Source organism: Taudactylus pleione, unplaced genomic scaffold (genome assembly GCF_031769625.1).
Source record: "Taudactylus pleione unplaced genomic scaffold, aTauple2 ptg000083l, whole genome shotgun sequence".
Taxonomy (NCBI): domain Eukaryota; kingdom Metazoa; phylum Chordata; class Amphibia; order Anura; family Myobatrachidae; genus Taudactylus; species Taudactylus pleione.
Genome location: NW_028284485.1, coordinates 1,416,318 through 1,441,481, shown reverse-complemented (window position 1 = coordinate 1,441,481; position 25,164 = coordinate 1,416,318). Strand labels below are relative to the sequence as shown.

Genomic DNA, 25,164 nt, shown 5'->3' with positions numbered 1-25,164 from the left:
GCAGAAGGAGGTGTTGCACACCTCCTTGCTGCATTTGCGTGATCTCAGCTCTGCGACTGAGGCCATGAGAAAAGTGTCTCAATACACAAAGGACAACATTAATGAGTAGTAACAAAAGACAGGGGGAGGGCTAATGAAAATGTGATTTGCTGTCTGTCTGTGGAAAATGTGCAGCCTTTCCTTTAGCCTCATCTTGTAGAGGATATTTATATCACTCTTCTAAATTAACTATGCAAGCTTCCAATTCAACTCGGCATTTTAAGTTAGTGCTTTTAAGAATAGCAGTACCTCTAACTACTGCTTTTAGAGCACAACAGCAATTAAAAGTGGAGGTATCTACAGGTGCATTAGTATCTAAGTATGTGGTAAGAGTGTGAGAAAAGGCTTGTCTCGCTATGGTCTAGGGGGCATACAGGGATCCCTACAGCCCATTCTAGGCTAAGAGGTGTGTGATTGGACCATGTCATATAAAGTATAGAGGCTTTCTGGACCTGTTGCAGGGTCCATATGTCCTTTAGGACAAAATCAATCCAGGAATGTGACTTGTCTACATGTGAATAATAAGTATAATCCCAAACCGGGGGATTCTTTGCTCTCTAAGAGGTCTCTAAGGGGTCTATGTACGATTCAATTAGAAGTGAAAAGCCGGTTTCCGCTGAAATAAGAAACAGAGTGAAAAGTGATAAGTCAGTGATAAGGTGCCAGCCAGTCAGCTCCCAACTGTCATTTTTCAAACACAACCTGTGAGATGGCAGTTGGGAGCTGACTGGCTGGCACCTTATCACTGACTTGTCACTTTTCACTCTGTCTCTTATTTCAGCGGAAAACGGCTTTTCGCTTCTAATTGAATACGGCCCTTAGTCTTCAGATGGTCAGTATTGACCTCCCAGATCATCAACCGGCAGGGCTCAAAAGCTGTACAGAATTCCAAGGTGGTATTTTCCTTAACCACTTAACTGATGTGGTTGCATGGTATGCGAATACAGCCAACTGTGCGACCGCACCGCCCTGCTGTGTTTTTGAAGACAAAATCTATTCTATTCTTCTGCAGAACAGATCTCCTCTGACTCTCCGGACTCTCCTGTAGTCCCGGCAATTTTTGACTGTTTTTGCCGAACAAATTCATTGGTTAAGTGGTTAAAGGACACCAAAATTGGTTTCATTGAGCCCACCGTCAGAGGTGAATCATCTCCAAATTGAGAGGTGGAATACAGAGATGGGATGATTAGTGAAGAAGCTTTAGATGCAGAACCAGAACCTTTCCAGCACTGATGGGCGTGGATCCTGCAGCTCCTCTGGCTGGTGAATGTTTAAAGAAACTAAAAGGTGGTACCACATTGGTAGCCCACTGACATTTGGGGCCAACATTAAAGTGAAGACAAACTAAAGTAGAAATTACTGCAATCTGAATATAAAGTTGCAGGGTACACAGCTGCAGCCATGCCAGCTTCAGCAGCAACTTCTGCTCACTGTAAATCCAGGATGCGACTTCTCCTATCAGCGTGGACCCCTATCACAGAGCCACTCAGTAGCCGCACTACAAGCACTCCCAGATCAGTAGAGGGGTCCAGCAGAAGTAAGGCTGGTCTCAGGTGGCAATCGGGTCACACAGCAGCCAGCGCCGACCACCAACAGCCAACAGCAGGGCTCCCCTGTGACGCAGTGCAGAAATCTAGTCCGGAGGTAAATCAGCATACCACAGTGCCAGCAACGGTCCAATGGGAGGCAGCAGCTCTGTACAAGTGGTGCAGGCACCGGTAAGGATATATAAAGGGAACCCCAAATTATGCTTATAATATATGAGAATGGGGGAGAGCTGCTGAAGACAAGTCTGTTCAGGAACTCCATCAGGCCACGTCTCATTTTTCAGTGTTTTGATACAAGTTCTAAAAGCCCTCTCCCAGTGGCGTAACTATAGAGGATGCTGAGGGTGTGCTTGCTATGGGGCCCGATGGTTTAGTGTACCCGCCAGCCCAGCAAGCTTCCTCCTGCACCCTCTGTAGCACGGCCAGCCAAGTTGCTGATGCAACTAGGAACTAGGAGATTAAAGACACCTCTGATCGCTTCAGAGGCCAGCATTGCCAGTGATGCAATGCGCAGATGTGCGGTTGATGTCTTGACGTCACCCTTGATGTGAGGAGCCTGCGCCTGCTGCTGGATCTAGTCAGATCCAGTCAGCAGTGCCATCTACACGGGGAGCTGACGGCGTGGACTGGAGTCTGTTTTGTAAACAGACCAGAGTGTCGGCTTTTGGAAAAGCTGGTTTGGGTCCTGGGGGTGTGGATGTGAGGAGAGGGAGGGCTCCATCCACAGGCCACTCCAGGTTTTGGACCTTTCAGCCTGGAGCAGGCTCATTAGGACTTGCACCTGGAACTGGCTGATTTAAGCTGTGTTCAGTTGTAGCTGAGTGTCTCATACCTGGGAGAGCAGGACGCAGGTTAGCTTGCTCTGAGACACTGTTGACTGTAAACCAGAAGGTACTGTGGACGGGGATTTTGTTTAGTGTTCTGTTAGATGGGGAACTTACTGTCTAGTTAGTGCCCAGCCAGGCTAGGGTTTATTTTATGTTTTGTTTATTTGATTGTTGAAATTGCACAATAAAAACTGGCACCGTCCAGCTTGCACAAAAATCCATGACTGGAGTGCTGTTTCCTGGCTGCTGTGTGTAAGGTGGTGTCCATCTACCCCAGGAGAGGGACCTGCTACCTTGACCTTATCACAATATATAGTCATAAGATCAAGTTATTGGCGCCCTCTCCTGGGTGTCGATGGGCACTTCCAAACACACAGCAGCCAGGAAACAGCACACCAGTCCAGGGTTTCCATGAACTTAGCCAAAGCTAGTTTACTGTGCACAAAAAGAAAACATAAAATAAAATCCTAACCCATCAGGGCTATAACTAAGTACAGTGGTTCCCTCTGTCATAAATGGTAAGACCTAGTGCCCCTACCACAAACACAGTACTCATGGTCAGTAAATCACAATGACTCTTAACAGGCCTGCTGCCTCTTTCCCCAAGTAGTGAGACACTGAATAAAACACAATTTTATTAGCCTCTTACAGATGCAAGTACTAATTAGCAAGTACACATCAGCACTGACAAATATCCAGCATGTTCACAAAAGGCCTTTTGTCAACATGCTGGATATTTTTCAGTGCTGATGTGTCTTGATAATGACCCTTAGGGGTCGAAACGTCGACTATATTGATGGTGGAATATCATTATTTGAATAAATCCGATTGAATAATTATTCTTTAGTGCGGTGAGTGCTTTAATTTGGCTATTTTTTTAGCCTCCTTGGATATTTATTGGAGTACCTGTTTGGCCTTTCTCCCTAGTGGTGCACCCTGCTGAATGACTTTACTAAGGGATGTGAGTGCTGTATTTCTCAAATTCTTTATATATATAATATATATATATATATATATATATATATATATATATATAAATAAATATGGCATATACACCCTCTTTACAAATGTATACAAAATACTAGCCCTAAAATTAAGGGACCCCTTCTATGTAAATGTCTCTTAGGAAATGTATGTAAGGGTTCAATACTTTGAAAAATTTGTATCAGATCCTCCTTATTCTGTGAATTGTGTAATTATTCTCCTATACTGTATACCTTACATAGTAATGGATAATAATATTATATACCCAAAATGTAAAAAAAACAATAAACATGCGAGGGTGGTTAATAAATAAGGTAACAAGACCTCTCATTGTATACATTTATTTGTACATATACGTGTAATGAACAGTATGGCCTTGATACAGATTATTTTTCCACATAGTCCTCAGCGTATGCAAATTTGGCTCAGTGACAGCATGGCAGACGATTGCACAGCAAGGCATAAGCATGCACACTATTTCTTGGCTTGTGGTCGCTTTGTGTATGTAGACGCCCACCAGCCTGTCTTAAGATGCCCACTTGCACAAGTCATCTACAGAAAGTATATGCAACAATCAGTACATCGGGTACCATCGGCAGCGAACGCAGAGCTTGAGGTTGACTATACCCTACCTCAAGCACTGCGAGCACTTCAGTGTGAAATTCAACCAGGTGACGTGTACAATGACGCTGCCTGTTAAATATGCACGCCTCTGAAACGCCATTAAGACGCTCAGGCACGCCTGAGTTCTCCACCTCCACTCCCCCATTTCTAGTGCCCTGCCCCTGTAACCACCCACAAATGGCTTCTCGTGTCACTCACTCTGCTGGGCTGTCTATGCTCGACGAGAGAATGCTTCTTGATATTTCGCACTGGTACGCGCACTGCGATGCATACGCGTGCGCACAATGTGAACCATCGGCAGCTACGAGTGCCTGAAGGCAGGACATGACTGCTTGATGAACTTCACCGATGGTGTGCACAGTACCCACTGAGATGTTCAGCTCGTCAACAATATCGCTAACTCAAATGTGTCTGTCCATATGACCTTCAATGTGGCGCAAATTGTCTTCTGTGGTGGATGTGCTAGGCCGGCTGGATAGCTGCTTATCTTAAACATCTGTTTAATTATCAAAGGCAGTGCACAAACCCAAACCGGTTTCCATGGCATGATGTTATCACCGTACCCCTTGACAAGTTGGTGATAAATTTTAGCTGCTCTTTAGACATAGAAATCTGATCACAATACGCAACTCAATGTTTGACCATATTTCTGCCAGCCCCGCCATGTTATAACTGATGATATGAGGCACAGTCTAATGGCCATGAGGGGAAACAGTGGTCTATCTGCTCTGGTCTGACTGGAAATTAGATTGAAATAGAGAACATTAGACACATGAGAGGTCTTGTTACGTTACTTATTCAACCGCCCTCGTAAAAATAAAATATTTGACTGCCATTTCATGGGCTTGCTTCACTTAGCCACTGCGATTGAATACGCAGCTCTGCATGCCAGAAGAGCTCCCAAGGCTGCGGCAGGTCTGACCTGCCACAAGGGTAAGATGGCTGCTTGATGTGCAATGTTACTGATATTTACGCAGTTAAGTGACATAGTATGCATGTGAGAAGGCAGCAGTGGGCATCCTTATGCTCAGGTGCTCTTTGGATAGCATATTTTCGCAGCTGCAATGGGACTATCAACTCAAAAGCTATTTCATGGACAGGTGTGGGCTATTCCCTTGTTATTTCATTATCAATTAAGCAGGTAAAAGGTCTGGAGTTGATTCTAGGTGTGACATTTGCATTTGGAATCAGTTGCTGTCGACTCTCAATATGAGATCCAAAGAGCTGTCACTATCAGTGAAGCAAGCCATCATGAGGCTGAAAAATCAAAACAAACCCATCAGAGAGATAGCAAAAACATTAGGTGTGGCCAAATCAACTGTTTGGAACATTCTTAAAAAGAAAGAACGCACCGGAGAGCTCAGCAACACCCAATAGACCCGGAAGACCATGGAAAACAATTGTGGTGGATGACAGAAGAATAATTTCCCTGGTGAAGAAAAACCCCTTCACAACAGTTGGCAAAATCAAGAACACTCTCCAGGAGGTAGGTGTATATGTGTCAAAGTCAACAATCAAGAGAAGACTTCACAAGAGTGAATATAGAGGGCTCACCACAAGATGTAAACCATTGGTGAGCCACAAAAACAGGAAGACCAGATTAGAGGTTGCCAAACAACATCTAAAAAAGCCATCACAGTTCTGGAACAACATCCTATGGACAGATGAGACACAGATCAACTTGTACCAGAGTGATGGGAAGAGAAGAGTATGGAGAAGGATAGGAACTGCTCATGATCCAAAACATACCACCTCATCAGTGAAGCATGGTGGTGGTAATGTCATGGCGTGGGCATGTATGGCTGCCAATGGAACTGGTTCCCTTGTATTTATTGATGATGTGACTGCTGACAAAAGCAGCATAATGAATTCTGAAGTGTTTCGGGCAATATTATATGCTCATATTCAGTCAAATGCTTCAGAACTCATTGGACGGCGCTTCACAGTGCAGATGGACAATGACCCGAAGCATACTGCAAAAGCAACCAAAGAGTTTTTTAAGGCTAAAAAGTGGAATGTTATGCAATGGCCAAGTAAATCCCCTGACCTGAATCTGATTGAGCATGCATTTCACTTGATGAAGGGAAAATGCCACAGGAACAAGCAGGAACTGAAGACATTACCAGTAGAGGCCTGGCAGAGCATCACCAGGGTGAAACCCAGCGTCTGGTGATGTCTATGCGTTCCAGACTTCAGGCTGCCTGTAAAGGATTTGCAACAAAGTATTAAAAAGTGAAAGTTAGATTTAGGATTGTTTAGTTTGTCCCATTACTTTTGGCCCCTTAAAAAGTGGGAGGCACATATAGAAACCGTTGTAATTCCTACACCGTTCACCTGATTTGGATGTAATTACCCTCAAATTAAATCTGAAAGTCTGCAGTTAAAGCACGTCTTGTTTGTTTCATTTCAAAGCCATTGTGGTGGTGAATAGAGGCCAAAATATGAAAATTCTGTCAATGTCCCAATATTTATGCACCTGACTGTATATAACATAAAGTGAACAATTATAGATAATAAAAATAAACTTAACAAAATAAATATAGCAAAACCTTCAATACTGTAAGTGTATATTATAAAGTATTCTCTAACATGGTGTATGTACTATGACCTATATAATGTTGAGATTTATTGACTCGTTTAGGGGCCTATTCATCATTACATAATCATCACTAGTGATAAATATGTTTTAAACTTGCTGCGAGTTTAAAAAACTAAAAGGAGGAATTCATCATGCCTCCTTGCCTAAAGTATCACTTCCGAGAAACTGCTATTTTTGCGGAGTCAGATTTTTGGAAAAGTGATACTTTCCCCAAGCAGCTGAGGTATTCATAAGGATTTCCTCACTGCATCTGCCACCCCCCTCCTCTCCCTCTCTATTCCGCCGCTGTCTTCCAATCCAGACACACTCCTTCAGAATTCTAGACCACCCGCCACCGCTGTATGCCTCCCCACTGCTGCCGCAGGTGTCTGTTCTGGCCACCGCTGACCAGCTGGTGTTCGTTCGGCCCCCCTCACCGGCCGCCGTTGTAAGTAACTACCTCCCCCTGTGGCCCCTGCACACAGGGCCTGATTCTGCTTTGGGAATAGAGTGATAAACAGCACTTAACTGGTAATCTTGGTGAAACCATGCTGCACTGCAGGTGGGGCAGATGTAAAATGTGCAGAGAGATTTAGAGAGACTTCGATTTTGGCGGAGTGTGTCGATAGCGACAGCTACAGCGGGCCGATCAGTCAGGCGATCTGAACGTTCATACATGGCCCAGGCTATTAGTGCTGCTATCTTGTAGATAGCAGTGCCAATAATGACATCGGCGTCCCTGTCATTTACCGCCAAACCCTCGATCATACATCGGGTAGAAGCGGTATCAGAGCACATAACGTGCGCTGATACCGCTTCTGAGCTTCTTACATCTCCCCCAGCATTCCCAAAGCTTAATCAAGCCAGAAATCTCCAAACTGTTTCATTATAAACCCGCATGTGATAGATTTGTTTTTCTCACATTTAAAACATCCCTGGAGACGAATAGGTAACCATTCTTTAGAAATTATACTGTACATATGTTTTAGAAGATTTCACAATACACCACACATAGTGCCCCTGTTTCACATCGCATAGTAGTGTGCCTTATTCATGTTATGATGCACAGTAGTGCCCCTTTTACACCATGTACACATTAGTGCCCCTTATACACAATGCCTATAGTAGTAGTGCCCCTAATACACATAATTCCCACAGTAGTAGTGTCCCTTATACAATGCCCACAGCAGCAGTGCACCCAGGGGCAAACGCAGGATTTTTAAGGGGGGGTTCCATATTATATATATATATATCTATATATATATATATAGATATATATATATACAGTCAGGTCCATAATTATTGGGACATTGACATAATTTTCATATTTTGGCCTCTATTCACTACCACAATGGCTTTGAAATGAAACAAACAAGATGTGCTTTAACTGCAGACTTTCAGATTTAATTTGAGGGTAATTACATCCAAATCAGGTGAACGGTGTAGGAATTACAACAGTTTCTATATGTGCCTCCCACTTTTTAAGGGGCCAAAAGTAATGGGACAAACTAAACAATCCTAAATCTAACTTTCACTTTTTAATACTTTGTTGCAAATCCTTTGCAGGCAATTACAGCCTGAAGTCTGGAACGCATAGACATCACCAGACGCTGGGTTTCATCCCTGGTGATGCTCTGCCAGTCCTCTACTGCAAATGTATTCAGTTCCTGCTTGTTCTTGGGGCATTTTCCCTTCAGTTTTGTCTTCAGTAAGTGAAATGCATGCTCAGTCGGATTCAGGTCAGGGGATTGACTTGGCCATTGCATAATATTCCACTTTTTAGCCTTAAAAAACTCTTGGTTGCTTTTACAGTATGCTTCGGGTCATGTCCATCTGCACTGTGAAGCACTGTCCAATGAGTTCTGAAGCATTTGACTGAATATGAGCATATAATATTGCCCAAAACACTTCAGAATTGATTATGCTGCTTTTGTCAGAAGTCACATCATCAATAAATACAAGGGAACCAGTTCCATTGGCAGCCATACATGCCCACGCCATGACACTACCACCACCATGCTTCACTGATGAGGTGGTATGTTTTGGATCATGAGCAGTTCTTTTCCTTCTCCATACTCTTCTCTTCCCATCACTGTGGTACAAGTTGATCTTTGTCCCATCTGTCCATAGGATGTTGTTCCAGAACCAATGGTTTACATCTTGTGGTGAACCCTCTATATTCACTCTTGTGAAGTCTTCTCTTGATTGTTGACTTTGACACATATACACCTACCTCCTGGAGAGTGTTCTTGATTTGGCCAACTGTTGTGAAGGGATTTTTCTTCACCAGGGAAATAATTCTTCTGTCATCCATCACAGTTGTTTTCCGTGGTCTTCCGGGACTTTTGGTGTTGCTGAGCTCTCCGGTGCGTTCTTTCTTTTTAAGAATGTTCCAAACAGTTGATTTGGCCACACCTAATGTTTTTGCTATCTCTCTGATGGGTTTGTTTTGATTTTTCAGCCTATTGATGGCTTGCTTCACTGATAGTGACAGCTCTTTGGATCTCATATTGAGAGTCGACAGCAACTGATTCCAAATGCAAATGCCACACCTAGAATCAACTCCAGACCTTTTACCTGCTTAATTGATAATGAAATAACGAGGGAATAGCACACACCTGTCCATGAAATAGCTTTTGAGTTGATAGTCCCATTACTTTTGGCCCCTTAAAAAGTGGGAGGCACATATAGAAACTGTTGTAATTCCTACACCGTTCACGTGATTTGGATGTAATTACCCTCAAATTAAATCTGAAAGTCTGCAGTTAAAGTACGTCTTGTTTGTTTCATTTCAAAGCCATTGTGGTGGTGAATAGAGGCCAAAATATGAAAATTCTGTCAATGTCCCAATATTTATGGACCTGACTGTATATGTATGTATATATATATATATATATATATATATTCCCCAGATGTGTCAGCCCCAAACAGCCAGTCCAAGCTAGCCCCTGCACCACTCAGCCTCTGTTCCAAACAGATAGCCACCCCAGCCAACCAGCTCCTGCCCCACACAGCCAGCCTCTGTTCCAGACAGCGAGCCTGCCAGCCCCTGCCCCAACCCCACACTTACCTGGTGCTTGTAGCTCCTCAGCTCAGTCAAAATCCGCGGTTCTGAGTCCTCCTCTGCTCTCAGTGGGGCAGCGTGACGTCATGCACGCCAGCCACCGGGTCTCACTCTCTCTCCACTGCAGCATAGCAGGCGCAGGGGTCGGTGGCAGCAGTGCTGGCCGAGCGGGCCCCCCTCTCTATCCGGGCCTCGAGTCTAGTCCCTGATGGCGGCCCTAGTGATCACTGCGCACTGCCTGGCCACTGTTGATTCAGCCTTCAGCGCTTCCGCATCAGGTGGTATGAAAGCCACCTGACGCAGAAGCGCTGACTGCTGAACAGGCAGCGGCTGGGCTGTTCCAAGGGTGGCCGGATGATTGTGTATAGACGGAGACAAGGCTGTCTCTGTCTCTGAAAATAAAAAAAATTAGTTGGTCAGGGGGAGTTTCTGGGTACTCAGAAACCCCCCCTGCATGCGCTAGTGGCACCTTACACATAATGCCCACAACAGTCGGGCCCCTTATGCAACGCCCACTGTAGTTGTGCCCCTTATGCAATTCTCCCAGTAGTGGTGCCACTTATGCAGAGGCCACAGTAGTGATGCCCCTTATGCAGTGCCCACAGTAGTGATGCCCCTTATGCAGTGCCCACAGTAGTGGTGCCCCTTATGCAGTACCCCCATTTGTGGTGCCCCTCATGCAGTACCCACATTAGTAATGCCCCTTATGCAGAGCCCACAGTAGTGGTGCCCCTCATGCAGTGCCCCCTGTAGTGGTGCCCTTTATGCAGAGCCCACAGTAGTGGTGCCCCTTATGCAGTACCCCCTGTAGTGGTGCCCTTTATGCAGAGCCCACAGTAGTGGTGCTCCTTTTGCAGTGCCCCCAGGAGTGATGCCCCAAGTAGTAATGCTTCCTTTAGTAGTGCTCTCAGTAGTTAAGCCCCCATTAGTAGTGCCCCCAGTGGTAATGCCCCCATTATTAGTGCACCCAGTGGTAATGCCCCCATTAGCACAGAAACAAACACACATTACTTACCTTAAGCCCCACTCCTGCGTCCGCTGCCATCCAATCCGACTACTCCTTGGAACTATGCTTCTCTCCCTTCAACCACTGTGGGAGCCGCAAGGCGGAGCTCAGGAGTGAGTTCCAGCATCTGGCTGCTGCTGTAGGGAAGGAGCCAGACACCCACTGGTAACAAAATCTCAGTGGACGCCCGGCACCTCTCCAGCCTGGCACCTTGGCTTGCCGAGTAAAGTGAGCTGGAGGAGGTTGAACTCATTTTGCCTCTAAATAGAACTGTCAGAACGCAGTTCCGCCCTGTTTTGGGTCACCTTAACCCCTGTTCTGGAGGTATGTTTGGGTTATTATCTTGCTGTAGGAGGAATCTTTGCCTAACTAGGCATAGACTAGAGGGTATTGTTTGGCACTGCAAAATGCTATGGTAGCTCTTTTGGTTCAGGGTGCCAGTCACTTTGTGCAAGTTGGCAACTTGGGATCCAACCAGGGGCCCGCTGTGGTGCAGGGGCCCACAGCCGCCGCTGCACCTGCCACTAGTGTCCCACTTCTGGCTGCCCCCGCAGCGGGTAATGGGAGAGACGTCATGACGTCTCTCATAGTGCATAGCGGGCCAGGAGCAGCAGACTGCGGCGGTCGCGGCAGGAGCGGGGATTCAAGTAAGCTGTGGGGATTTTTTTGTGTGTGTAAGGGGGCATGGGAACTGGAACAGCATAGGGGGCACTATTGGGGGCACAGCATAGGTGGGGCGCTACTGGGGGCACTGTATAAGGGGGGTGGCCGCTACTAGGGGCACTGTATAAAGCGGGTGCTACTGGGGGATACTGTATGGACGGGGTGGCCGCTACTGGCGGCACTGTATATGAGGGACTACTATTGGCTGCAATGCATAGGGGGGGGCTAGTACTGGGAACACTGCATAGGAGGGACTACTACTTGGGGAAATGTATAGGGGGATTACTACTGGGGGGCAATGCATAGGGGGGACTACTACTGGGGGCAATGCATAGGGGGGATTACTACTGGGGGCAATGCATAGGGGGGATTACTACTGGGGGCACTATATAGGGTGGGTGGTCGCTACTAGGGGCACTTTATAGGGGGGCGCTACTGGGGATACTGTATGGGGGGTGACCGCTACTGGGGGCACTGTATATGGGGGACTACTGCTCAGGGGCAATGCATAGGGGGACTGCTACTGGGGACAATGCATAGGGGGGATTACTACTGGGAGAAATGCATAGGGGGGATTACTACTGGGGCAATGCATAGGGGGGCTACTACTGGGGTTAATGCATAGGCGGGCTACTACTGGGGACAATGCATAGGGCAGGCTACTACTGAGGGCACTGCATGGGGGGGACTACTACTGGGGCAATGCATAGGGGGGACTACTACTGGGAGCACTGCATAGGGGGGGTCTATGCAGTGTGGTAGCTGGATGACTATGCTAAGCGACACAAGTGGGTGGCACAAACACGTGGCCCATCTAGGAGTGACACTGCACTGGCAGACAGGATGGCAGTTTGAAAAACTAGGCCCCAAAGAGTACATAATGCAAAGGGAAAAAAAAGGCGCAAGATGGAATTGTCCTTGGGTCCTCGCACCCACTCTTATGTTGTATAAACAGGACATGCACACTTTGACAAACCAACCATTTCAACGCCAGGCATACAAAACAAGCTGGCTATTAATCTGTCCCTGCACAAACTGGCTCTACAGAGGCAAGATGTCGTCCTCATCCTCATCCACCAATTCCTCACCCTCTTCAGGGTTGTGTACATCCTCATCCTCACAGAGTATTAATTCATCCCCACTGGAATCTACCACCACAGGTTCCTCTGTATTTTCTCGAGGCTGGTCTTCCCGGAAGAATTGATCATTCATTTTAATGGACATCATCTTCTCCAGATTTTGTGGAAGTAACCTTCTACGCCTTTCGCTGACAAGGTTCCTGGCTGCACTAAAAACTCTTTCAGAGTACACACTGGAGGGGGGCAACTTAGGTAAAATAGAGCCAGTTTGTACAGGGGCCTCCAAATTGCCTCTTTTTCCTGCCAGTACAGGTACGGACTGTCTGACATGCCTCTTGGATGCTGTTACCAATGTAATCCTCCACTATTCAGTCAATGGAGACAGCATCATATGCAGTGACAGTATATATGTCAGAAATTGTTGGCAGGTCCTTCAGTCCGGACCAGATTTTCAAGCTTGGTCCTGTGTTCCCTGCATCACCACCAGCGGGTTGGTTAGGATATCTAAGTTGTTTCCTGGCAGGTCCAGTTGCGGGAGAAAATGAAGAAGGAGCTGTTGCCATGTCACATTCCGCTTCAGCTGACAGTGTTTTCACCAGCAGGTCTTTGCATCTTTGCAGGCTTGTGTCCGCCGGAAAGAGAGACATCACGTAGGCTTTAAACCTAGGATCAAGCACAGTGGCCAAAATGTAGTGGTCTGATTTCAACAGATTGACCACCCTCGAATCCTGGCAAAGCGAATGAAGGGCTTCATCCGCAAGTTCAAAGGGCTGGAGAACCTTGCATAACACGGACGTCATTCTCCACTGCACTTGAGTCAGCTGCAAACCCACTCCTTTGCCTATGTCATAGGTGGATGTATAGGCTTGTATGGCCTTTTGCTGCTCCTCCATCCTCTGAAGCATATAGAGGGTTGAGTTCCACCGCATTACAACCGCTTGCTTCAGGTGATGGCAGGGCAGGTTCAAGAGTGTTTGCTGGCACTCCAGTCTTTGGCACGCAGTCACTGAATGGCGAAAGTGGCTCGAAATTTTTTGGCCCACCCAAAGCGTCTCCTGCATGACCCTGTTGGTTTTAAAAAATTTCTGCACCACCAAATTTATTGTGTGAGCAAAACATGGGACGTGCTGGAATTTGCCCAGATGTAATGCCCGCACAGTTTTGGTGGCGTTGTCAGACATCACAAATTCCCAGGAGCGTCTAAGTGGGGTAGGCCATTGGGCGATGATTTCTCTCAGTTTCTCTAAGAGGTTGTCGGCGGTGTGCCTCTTACTGAAACCGGTGATACACAGCGTAGCCTGCCTTGGAACAAGCTGGCGTTTCAGAGATGCTGCTGCTGGTGACGCTGCTGTTGTTGCTGTGTATGGCGATACATCTACCTAGTGGGTTGTCACAGTCATATAGTCCTTAGTCTGCCCTGTTCCACTTGTCCACATGTCCGTGGTTAAGTAGACATGGGACACAACTGCATTTTTTAGGACACTGAGGACACTTTTTCTGATGTTTCTGTACATTCTCGGTATCGCCTGCCTAGTTAAGTGGAATCTAGATGGGATTTGGTACCGGGGACACACTATCTCCTTCAATTGTCTAATTTCCACTGCAATAATGGCAGATACCGGACACACATCTAACACCAACATAGCTGTCAAGGCTTCAGTTATCCGCTTTGCAACAGGATGACTGCTGTCGTACTTCATCCTTCTTGCAAAGGACTGTTGGACGGTCAATTGCTTAGTAAAAGAAGTAGTGGTGTTCCAATTTCCTCTCTGGGATGATGAACGACTCCCAGCAGCAACAGCAGCAGCAGCAGCAGTAGGCGTGGCAATGCAGGATCCTCTGGAGGAATCCCAGATAGGAGAGGAGTTAGTCATGCCAGTGACATGGCCTGCAGAACTACTTCTGATCCTGATTGAGGAGAAAATTGACAAGGAGGGAGTTGCTGGTGTGGTTTGCAGGTGCTTGGATACAACAGGACAAAGGGATTTAGGTGTCCCTGGACTGCTTTCGGTCTTAGACACAGTTTCTGAATTTGACAGTGACTTTTTATGAACGCGCTGCAGGTGACATATAAGGGTGGATGTTTTTAGGTGGTTAATGTCCTTACCCTTACTTATTACACCTTTACAAAAGTTACATATGGCAAGACAGTTGTTGTCCCGATTTGAATAGAAATAATTCCAGACCAAAGAGGTGTATTTTTTGGTCTTCTGCCCAGGCATGATGATGGGCTTTTTCATCTCACTGACAACAACTGTCTCCCCTGGTGCCTGATTTAAACAAACCACATCACCATCAGAATCCTCCTCGTCAACTTCCATGTCAGCGCCTGCTACACCAATATCCTCATCCTGTTGTGCTTCAACAGTGACATCTCCCATTTGAATATCAGTAACTGGACTGTGGGTGCTCCTTTCAGCACTTGCAGGGGGCGTGCAAATGGTGGAAGGAGCCACCGCTTCCCGTCCAGTGTTGGGAAGGTCAGGCATCGCAACCGCCTACACACTTCGACTCTCCTTGGGGATTTGTGATATCTTCTTAGAACACACAGTTCTTTGCTGTGCTTTTGCTAGCTTAACTCTTTTCATTCTTCTAGTGGGAGGAGGAGGGCTTGCATCATCATGTGAAGTTGAACCACTAGTCATGAACATAGGGAAGGACCTTAGCCGTTCCTTGCCACGCCGTGTCATAAATGGCATATTGGCAAGTTTCCGTTTCTCCTCAGACGATTTAAATTTATTTTTTAAGGTCATTTTACTGAACTTTGGCTTTTTGGATTTTACATGCCCTCTACTATGACATTGGGCATCCGCCTTGGCAGATGACGTTGATGGCATTTCATCATCTATATCAACATTAGTGACAGCAGCTTCAGTACTAGGAGGAAGTGGTCCTTGATCTTTCCCTATTTTATCCTCCAAATTTTTGTCCTCCATTATTTTTATGGAATGCATTATTTTTATGGAGTGGAGGCATGAAATGTGCAAAGTCTGGGTCTCGCGAGACTCCGACACCAGGATGATGACGTTTTGCCTCGTTTTGGGAACCGAGTCTGGCGGGAAAACCCGAGCCGGATCCGGTTCGGATTGGGGGAGCTCGGGGGGTTTGGATTTTAGAACATCCGAACCCGCTCATCCCTAGTATGTATGGCATAGCGATCACAATGAATTAGCATACTATCGCAGTTGAACTGCGTGCCAAATCGCAGCTGCGATCGCAATAGCAATCCAAGCTGAATCAGGCCCTGTGTTGCTTTATAGGAGATGGAGCTATCAACGCTTGATTACATATGGCTAATCTACCCAAACAATCAGTGCATTGCATATATCCAGGGTTATTTTTCTATCTGGTAAAATATCTACCTGGAAAAATAGGTTCAGGAACCGTTGGTGAAGCTATTGGGAATGGAGCTATAGGAAAACATATATAAATATATATATATATATATATATATACACATACATACTGTATACATTATATATGCACATATATATAGTATTTAGAAAAGAAGGCATACAAAAGAGACTTATCTTATGGAAAATACAGTTTGGCCCAGGATATTACATCATAGTTAATGAGAGTTCCTGCTTGTTCCTGCTGAAAAATAGCCCAGTATATCGCAACCGCCAGGACCAATATAGCTACCATCAGGAGGATCGCTCCCTGAAAACTCTGAGGACGCTTGGACGGAGGGCTCAAACACTCTAATGCGACAGGAAAGTTAGTCGCTTATGGCACAAATGCCTGATTGTGCATAAAATTTTACATCCATTGTGATTCCTCATTCTAAGTGGGCATTATAACTAAGCGGTTTATTGTGGATGGGACTATGCATATTCATGCTGGTTTATTCAATCTGGATATATACAGTCAGGTGCATAAATATTGGGACATTGACAGAATTTTCATATTTTGGCCTCTATTCACCACCACAATGGCTTTGAAATGAAACAAACAAGATGTGCTTTAACTGCAGACTTTCAGATTTAATTTGAGGGTAATTACATCCAAATCAGGTGAACGGTGTAGGAATTACAACAGTTTCTATATGTGCCTCCCACTTTTTAAGGGGCCAAATGTAATGGGACTATCAACTCAAAAGCTATTTCATGGACAGGTGTGGGCTATTCTCTGGGTTATTTCATTATCAATTAAGCGGGTAAAAGGTCTGGAGTTGATTCTAGGTGTGACATTTGCATTTGGAATCAGTTGCTGTCGACTCTCAATATGAGATCCAAAGAGCTGTCACTATTAGTGAAGCAAGCCATCATTAGGCTGAAAAATCAAAACAAATCCATCAGAGAGATATCAAAAATATTAGGTGTGGCCAAATCAACTGTTTGGAACATTCTTAAAAAGAAAGAATGCATCGGAGAGCTCAGCAACACCAAAAGACCCGGAAGACCACGGAAAACAACTGTGGTGAACGACAGAAGAATTATTTCCCTGGTGAAGAAAACCCCTTTCACAACAGTTGGCCAAATCAAGAACACTCTCCAGGACGTAGGTGTATATGTGTCAAAGTCAACAATCAAGAGAAGACTTCACAAGAGTGAATATAGAGGGTTCACCAAAACATGTAAACCATTGGTGAGCCACAAAAATAGGAAGACCAGATTAGAGTTTGCCAAACAACATCTAAAAAAGCCATTACAGTTCTGGAACAACATCCTATGGACAGATGAGACACAGATCAACTTGTACCAGAGTGATGAGAAGAGAAGAGTATGAAGAAGGAAAGGAACTGCTCATGATCCAAAACATACCACCTCATCAGTGAAGCATGGTGGTGGTAGTGTCATGGCATGGACCTGTATGGCTGCCAATGGAACTGGTTCCTTTGTCCTTATTGATGATGTGACTGCTGACAAAAGCAGCAGAATGACTTCTGAAGTGTTTCGGGCAATATTATATGCTCATATTCAGTCAAATGCTTCAAAACTCATTGGACGGCGCTTCACAGTGCAGATGGACAATGACCCGAAGCATACTGCAAAAGCAACTAAAGAGTTTTTTAAGGCTAAAAAGTGGAATGTTATGCAATGGCCAAGTCAATCCCCTGACCTGAATCCGATTGAGTATGCATTTCACTTGATGAAGACAAAACTGGAGGGAAAATGCCCCAAGAACAAGCAGGAACTGAAGACATTTGCAGTAGAGGCCTGGCAGAGCATCACCAGGGATGAAACCCAACGTCTGTTGATGTCTATGCGTTCCAGACTTCAGGCTGTAATTGCCTGCAAAGGATTTGCAACAAAGTATTAAAAAGTGAAAGTTAGATTTAGGATTGTTTAGTTTGTCCCATTACTTTTGGCCCCTTAAAAAGTGGGAGGCACATATAGAAACCGTTGTAATTCCTACACCGTTCACCTGATTTGGATGTAATTACCCTCAAATTAAATCTGAAAGTCTGCAGTTAAAGCACATCTTGTTTGTTTCATTTCAAAGCCATTGTGGTGGTGAATAGAGGCCAAAATATGAAAATTCTGTCAATGTCCGAATATTTATGTACCTGACTGTAAGTTCCTTGCTACTGCTTAATTGGATTATCCTTATTTACAACAGTCCAGCAAGTTCCTTTCACGCAGCCCATTTATGTGAACGTACTGTAAGCTTTCAGGATCTACCTTGCCACTGATTTTGCCATTGTGCTGATTGTGTGCTATTAACAGAGATCCCATATATATATATATATATATATATATATATTTATATATATATATATATATATATATATATTTATATATATATATATATATTTATATATATATATATATATATATATATGGGATTACACCAATTATACAAAAGTTGATTCTCACTTGGAAACTGACTGATACAGTTTGCAATATCACTGAATCATTTCCACCGTGTATTTTTGTAAAAGAAGGCATTCTATCTGGAATAAGCAGTTACATATTGCAACAATATTGTTATATATAGCTTATATTGTATCCATTGTCTATGGCATGTTCACACCCTGTCTCATTGTATTATATGTAGACTAGTGCAGTAATTCTATGCCGCTGTTTCCTTTTTCATTTTTTATTCTTTTAATAGATTATACATTATATTGCTATTTTAGTACAATTGTGCAGGCGATTATATACTACTTATTATTACAAATATTTTATGTTTACAATTTATGGATTTTTTAATATGTTATAATTGTGGTTTACACCATCTTTTCCATAGACACCCAGCGCAGATCATACTTAGTGTGTATTGTGTATCTCTTAATCCCCGCAGGAGGTTTAATAGATCTGCGGCAGTCTGTCTTGGATTTGGTAGATTTCTAGATTGTTCCTTTGGAAGCACATTGGATTTATTCTACTTTTTTTAAAACATAAGAGAGGGCTGGCTGGCAGAGACATAAGGTTGAGGCTGGCTGCCAGAGACAATGGGTGGACTGGCTGGCAGAGACATAAGGGGGGGCAGGCTAGCAGAGACGGAAGGGGGCCTGGCTGGTACTGGAAAGATGCTGCGGGCTGGAGTTTCATAAATATCGGGGGAGGGGGGCCCTGCCTGTTTTTCAGTCCTGCGCCCCACAATTTCTGATGGCAGCCCTGCCTATATGTGTGCAGAATATACTGAAAGTATATTTATAGTTACTAGCAATTGTTGTGGTCTTATGCAGTTCTCTGTAAAATGTTTGCTCGTCTCCAATAAAAGCACAGCTAAACATTTAAAGATCGTAGTAATATGGCGTTTTATATGGAGAACTTTAAAGGAAGGGCAAACGATGCTAGTGACTGGTTTTTATTTGAAGTGTCATTACTGTGTACTGTCTAACAAGCTTTTTCTTCTATTACTTTCTTATCTTAAACTAGTGTGCCAAATGCCAGTGTTTACAATAGAGTTTAAAACTCCCACACTGGTTAGAAAAAATAATAATTTCATCATACAGTAAAGCTGGTCTGTACTGCACTTTTAGAAACACCAGATGGCACTAAGTAGCTAGTAGAGTTATTTAGAAGTTCACTGCTGGGCATTACATTTTCTAAAATATAGACGAGATCAGCATTGCACCTTTCAGTTTTTGTTATTGGCTGTGTAGGATTGATTGAAACACATTTTTTCTGAACTTTACAAAACTAGAATAAGTCAGTTTTATTTATTACTATGCTTTTATGTATGTGTTTCTTCAATTTTACTTAATTATTTGTCTTTTTTTATATCAATTTAATAGTGTTTTATCTTACCGCTACTAAGTAATTGGCAAAGCATGTTAACACATTGTGCCATAAACTATTCAAGTAGGTCTCTGGTTCTACAATATTTACAAGTAGTGTTCAAATCTGGGCTCTGTTTGCACAATTGAGAACCACATTGCAGAGTTAAGCACCGTACACACTAGACATTTTTTTTAATGATTTGGCAGATTCCGACGCATTGGATTGACAAATTGTTCAAATCATCAAGTGTGTACGCACTATGTCGCTGACTTGCTGATGATGCGCGCTCCTGTGGGTCGTCAGCAACATCCTTCGTTGGCCCTACATGCAGGTCCGACGGGGGATGTAGTTAACGAGGGCCATGCCGCCGAATGCAGCATGGTCACCGCCATCACTCAGTGTGTATGAACTTGCCGATGCCGGCTCCCCGCCGGGTACGGTCACTGCCGATGTCGGGCTGGGTACACATTGTCTAGTGACTCAGAGACATCAGTAGAGAGTAACTTCTATGCAGACCTGAGTCTTTGCTGGGAAAATATCCCTTTATTCTATAGACCCATTATTAATAGATCCATGCTGGCATAATTTGCACCTGCAATTTCAGTAAATGTGAGCCTACTTCAGAGATTTCTGTACATTTTCATATTTACTTAAATCTTCTCAGTTTCCAGATCTGCCCATGTGCAGGAGCCGCATTGGGCATGTGCAGGAGCCACATTGGGCTTGTGCAGGAGCCGCATTGCCCATGTGCAGGAGCCGCATTGGGCATGTGCAGGATAAGCATTGTCCATGCGCAGGAGCCGCATTGTCCATGCGCAGGAGCCGCGTTGTCCATGCGCAGGAGCCGCGTTGGGCATGCGCTGGAGCCGCATTGGGCATGCGCAGGAGCCGCATTGGGCATGCGCAGGAGCCGCGTTGTGCATGAGCAGGAGCCGCGTTGTGCATGAGCAGGAGCCGCGTTGTCCATGCGCAGGAGCCGCGTTGGGCATGCGCAGGAGCCGCATTGGGCATGCGCAGGAGCCGCGTTGCCCATGTGCAGGAGCCGCATTGCCCATGTGCAGGAGCCGCATTGGGCATGTGCAGGAGCCGCATTGGGCATGTGCAGGAGCCGCATTGGGCATGTGCAGGAGCCGCATTGGACATGTGCAGGAGCCGCATTGGACATGTGCAGGAGCCGCATTGGACATGTGCAGGAGCCGCATTGCCCATGTGCAGGAGCCGCATTGCCCATGTGCAGGAGCCGCATTGTCCATGTGCAGGAGCCGCGTTGTCCATGTGCAGGAGCCGCGTTGTCCATGTGCAGGAGCCGCGTTGTCCATGTGCAGGAGCCGCATTGGACATGTGCAGGAGCCGCATTGCCCATGTGCAGGAGGAAGGGTTAGGTTTAGGCTATGGGGGGGAAGGGTTAAGTTTATGCTGCAGGGAGGGAGGGTTAGGATTAAGCATAAGAAGGGTAATAAGCTTACCTCCATCTGTAGGCATTGTGATCCAGTCGGGATGCCGGCATCGGAAACCCGAGCGCCGGCATTCCGTACCCAACCCTTTTGTGATTGACAAGCTTCTGGCATATGGGGGCTTCGACAGGGAGCATTCAGAATACAGGGACGTGTCTTCCCCGGTTTCTGGGGTGCAAAGCCAGTGGTCGCGTCTTTGGACACTGCTTCACTGACCCCGGTAACATGATTTTGCCAGGCATCCAGGGTAACATTAGCATTACTCAGATGTCCAACATTCACTCAGTTGATCCGATGCTGTGTCTTCGGATGCAGCAGCAGATCAGAGTCGTCTGTGTCTTTTTACTTAAGACACATCCTGCGGCTTTTGCATTTATAAATACAGCCGCAGCGTCCATCTATGAATCAGGCCCTGTGTTCATTGGTTCATTGCTATACACTGCTCTGTATCACTCTGTAATTGACTCCTATCAGATCTTAAACATTTACAATTAGTGAAACTCTGTGTAAAATACTCATTTAGCAATCTTTATATGTATGAACTGATTATTATCACATGAAGTTTTAAAATATGTACATTTTCTGGATTTACTTTGCCTTGCTTAATGAAACTAAAGTCTAGCTTTACCATTACTGAATGTATATTATGAAATCTAACTCCAGTATACAAGCCCAGTGTGATGTTTTTTATGAATTAATTTAATATACATTTATGAAACTTAGGATTTATTAATTACAATTTATTCACAGTTGCCTGAAAAGCTTGTTAAGAAGTATGAATGGATTATGTTGTGGAGATTCTGGCATTCCCATGGGAGCAAAAAATCCTGGATGCGGATAAAGACATTTCTGGAGTTGCTTAAGAAAAAGGTACGTGCAAAGAAAATGAGATTTTATTATTGGAGATAGTGTATTTTAGAAGCCATAAAATAGGTGCAATCATATCAGGTTACTAAATGTATTCCAGGGTTTGCAAGTGCTAGGATGATATTAAGTTATAATGATTATAAAATTACATCATAAAATCGAGTGACATGTTTAACCAGGAGCAGATAGTCTGTGTACTGTCATACAATAGATATGTTTTGTGTTTGTTCTTCCCCAGAGACTCCTTCAAGGTGTTTTTATTTTACACCAAGTTTAGTATTCTTTAGGGTTTCATTAGACTCCTTGTGACTGAGCAGAAAGAGATAAAGGGACACCACCAGTAGTAGATGAGCAGAAAGCCTTCAACAGTGTCCTTTCTACTGTAGGTATCTTTCATAGTTACCCATGTTGCAGGCAGATGTGGTACTGGAGCTGAACTACCATATTGTGTTTGCAGCCAGATTCACTTCATATGGCACTTTTTTTTTTTACACAATTGTACTATTGTGTGTAGGTTTTTACAGTCTTGGAGACTCTTTTGCTTTAAGCAATATCTTTGTAATCATAGAAAGCTGGTTTGACAATTAGCTGTTGTTAACAAGCAGTGTTATTTATTGCTGGCACTGGCCGGGATGTACTAACAGTGGTGCTACTTACCGCCAGACACCGCGTCCCTACTGATCGCATATGTACTAACATATGCGATCAGTACTGCAAAGAATAGCTCTTCCGATAAGAGCTGTCCTTTGCGACCCGCTCTTCGACGTGGACTTCCGGGTTTATGACCCGGGAGTCCATCTGCGCATGCACAGACTGACGCGACGGTCGCGGGGCATGCTGGGAGGGAGGTATCCGATTGGATCCCTCATACCAGCACGGTGCGGTAGAAGCCCATAGGCTTCTATAGGGTAATGCCAGCAAAAGCTGTCGTTACCCTCCGCATCGGAGAGCCGGCAGCCAGGTGATGGTACATACGGAAAATGCGGTAAAACCCCGAAAACAGGGTTTTTACCGTATTTTCCATTTAGTACATCCCGGCCTCTGTCACGAATTGAACACCTGAGAAGTTGGAATTTACTGGAGTCTGAAAACTGGTTTTACATTGTATATTGACTTAATACAAGAGATTGAGGACCTCATTCAGAGCCGGTCGCACAGAGCGTGCGGTCGGTCTGAACGAGGGGAGGACCTCTTGAATTTTCAAGACGTCCTCCTTTGCGGTGGTAAGGCTGTGTCGGGGCTTACGACGAGACCCTAGGGTAGGGTCTCCCTTGTCGTAGGCCACGGAGAGCTTTCAGCTCTGTCTGAGCCGGAAGCTCTCCACTGTCAGTGGGGCCGCCCCCAAACGGTAGGCGTTCCCATGGCTACCACCCCCCGGCCCGCCTTCCAAATGGGGCGAGCTGTCAATCAACATCGACAGCTCGCCCCCTTTGGATCGAGACCCGCTAAGACCGGCGCTGTCGGTCGTAGCGGGTCTCACGCATGCGCACGACGGCGCCGGCGCCGTCATGCGCAAACTCTGTGGGGGGCCATTGACCCAGTCCGAGCGCATCTGCGCTAATGACCGGGTCTGAATGACCCCCTGTGTCCTGCCGAGCCTCTAAGACAGGGGGCTTCAACCTTTAAGACAGTGTGGGCCACATTAAAAAATTAAACGAAGTCCAAGGACCACTAAGCTATACTGCGGTATTTATGTACATGTAATAATGTAACAATTACAAAAGGGAACCTGGAGATTAACAGGGGTATTTAATATGGGTGCGATAACATCGTTTTTGTGTTAATATCGCAATTATGACGTCATTATCGCAGGTTTTACTTTTACACCCTATTCAATTTCAAAGACTTATCGCAGTTTTGATAAAAAACGGTGATAACTTTTCACCATTGAATAGGTGTCGAAAAAAAGTGCAATATTGGGGTTTAGGGCTGCAGGCTGAAAAAAAATAGCCTGCACACCTGAGAATGACATTTAAAAAAGAACTGTGTCAAAAAAAAAAATAGGGACACCCCAAAAAATAAATTTAAAAATTGGGGTGGAAAAAATTGTTAAACAATAGGGAAATAGGTTCAGGGCTATTCTGCAAGTATGCGGCAGATGTTTTCTAGAATAGAATTATAGCGGCAGGTACACAAATGCAGAATTTTAAAAAAATTACTTTAGGGACACCAAAATATGCTAGTACCCATTTTCATGTACCCCAAATTTGATGGGACCACTTAAAAAACGAAAAAAATAACCTAAGTGCTCTTCTGCATCACTTCTTCAAAGTCGGGAAAAAAACACCTGCTGCGGCTATTTAAATCCCCGACTTTCAATTAAAGGCTAAAACGGGGGTACCCTTAGTGTTCCCCCCTGTTTTTACAACTTTAGGGGGGTCTTACAATTATTTTAAGGAAAAATTCGTAACTTTACGCAAATCCAACTTCGGAGTTTCCCGTTTTCGTTAATTTTATATTGAATACGGGGATAAGCGGGAGCGCGCACCAGACTTTAACGCAGGAAAAAACTCCGATATGAAACGTTAACTTCGACAGTGAAGTTAAGGTTTCATATTGAATACCCCTGAAAAAGTCCTACATATGGTTATACTTTAATACTATACTCAGTGGCGTCACTAGGGTAACCAAGTGCAGTAACTCATGGTTTCCACTACATGAACCCTCTCCTGCTACAGACCATACAGAATCCTTAGTAATAATATACAATGGCCCCAAAAGGGAAAAAAAAACATACACACACATTAACCCCCACAGCGGGGGGCCCCACATTATAAATAAAAAACACACACATAGGCCCCGTCATGAAAATAATAAAAAATACATATTCAGAGAGAGGTTGACAGCACTGGGTGATAGCACTGGGTGACATAGAGGGTGACCACAATGGGTGACAGGGTGACAACAGGGAGAAGGAGACAGCAGTGGGTGGCAGGGAGAGGGTGACAGCAGTGGGTGATGGAAAGGGTGATGACAGAGAAAGGGCTATGATGGAGAGGGTGACTGCAGTGGGTGACGGGGAGAGGGTGACAGGGTGAGATGACAGCAATGGGTGACAGGGATACGGTGACAACAGGCAGAGGGTAACAGCACTGGGTGGCAGGTAGAGGGTGATGCCAGAAGAGGGTGAAAACAGTGGGTGACAGGGGGAGAATGACAGCAATGGGTGACAGGGAGAGGGTGAAACCAGTGGGTGACAGGCAAAGGGTGACAGTGGATGACTAATATACTGTACAGTATTTACATTATTTTTTATC

The 25,164-nt window shown here is 45.0% G+C and overlaps 1 protein-coding gene across 5 annotated transcripts in view; it reads left to right on the top strand.

Annotated features, from left to right (window-relative positions):
• LOC148532117 (ubiquitin thioesterase otulin-like) overlaps nt 1–25,164 on the top strand; it is a 138,243-nt gene that overhangs the window by 90,151 nt on the left and 22,928 nt on the right. For all 5 annotated transcript variants that reach the window (XM_088468264.1, XM_088468263.1, XM_088468259.1 and 2 more), the window contains one exon: nt 21,791–21,910. In XM_088468264.1, coding sequence (XP_088324390.1) covers nt 21,791–21,910 — 120 coding nt within the window. The remainder of the gene's footprint in view (nt 1–21,790; nt 21,911–25,164) is intronic.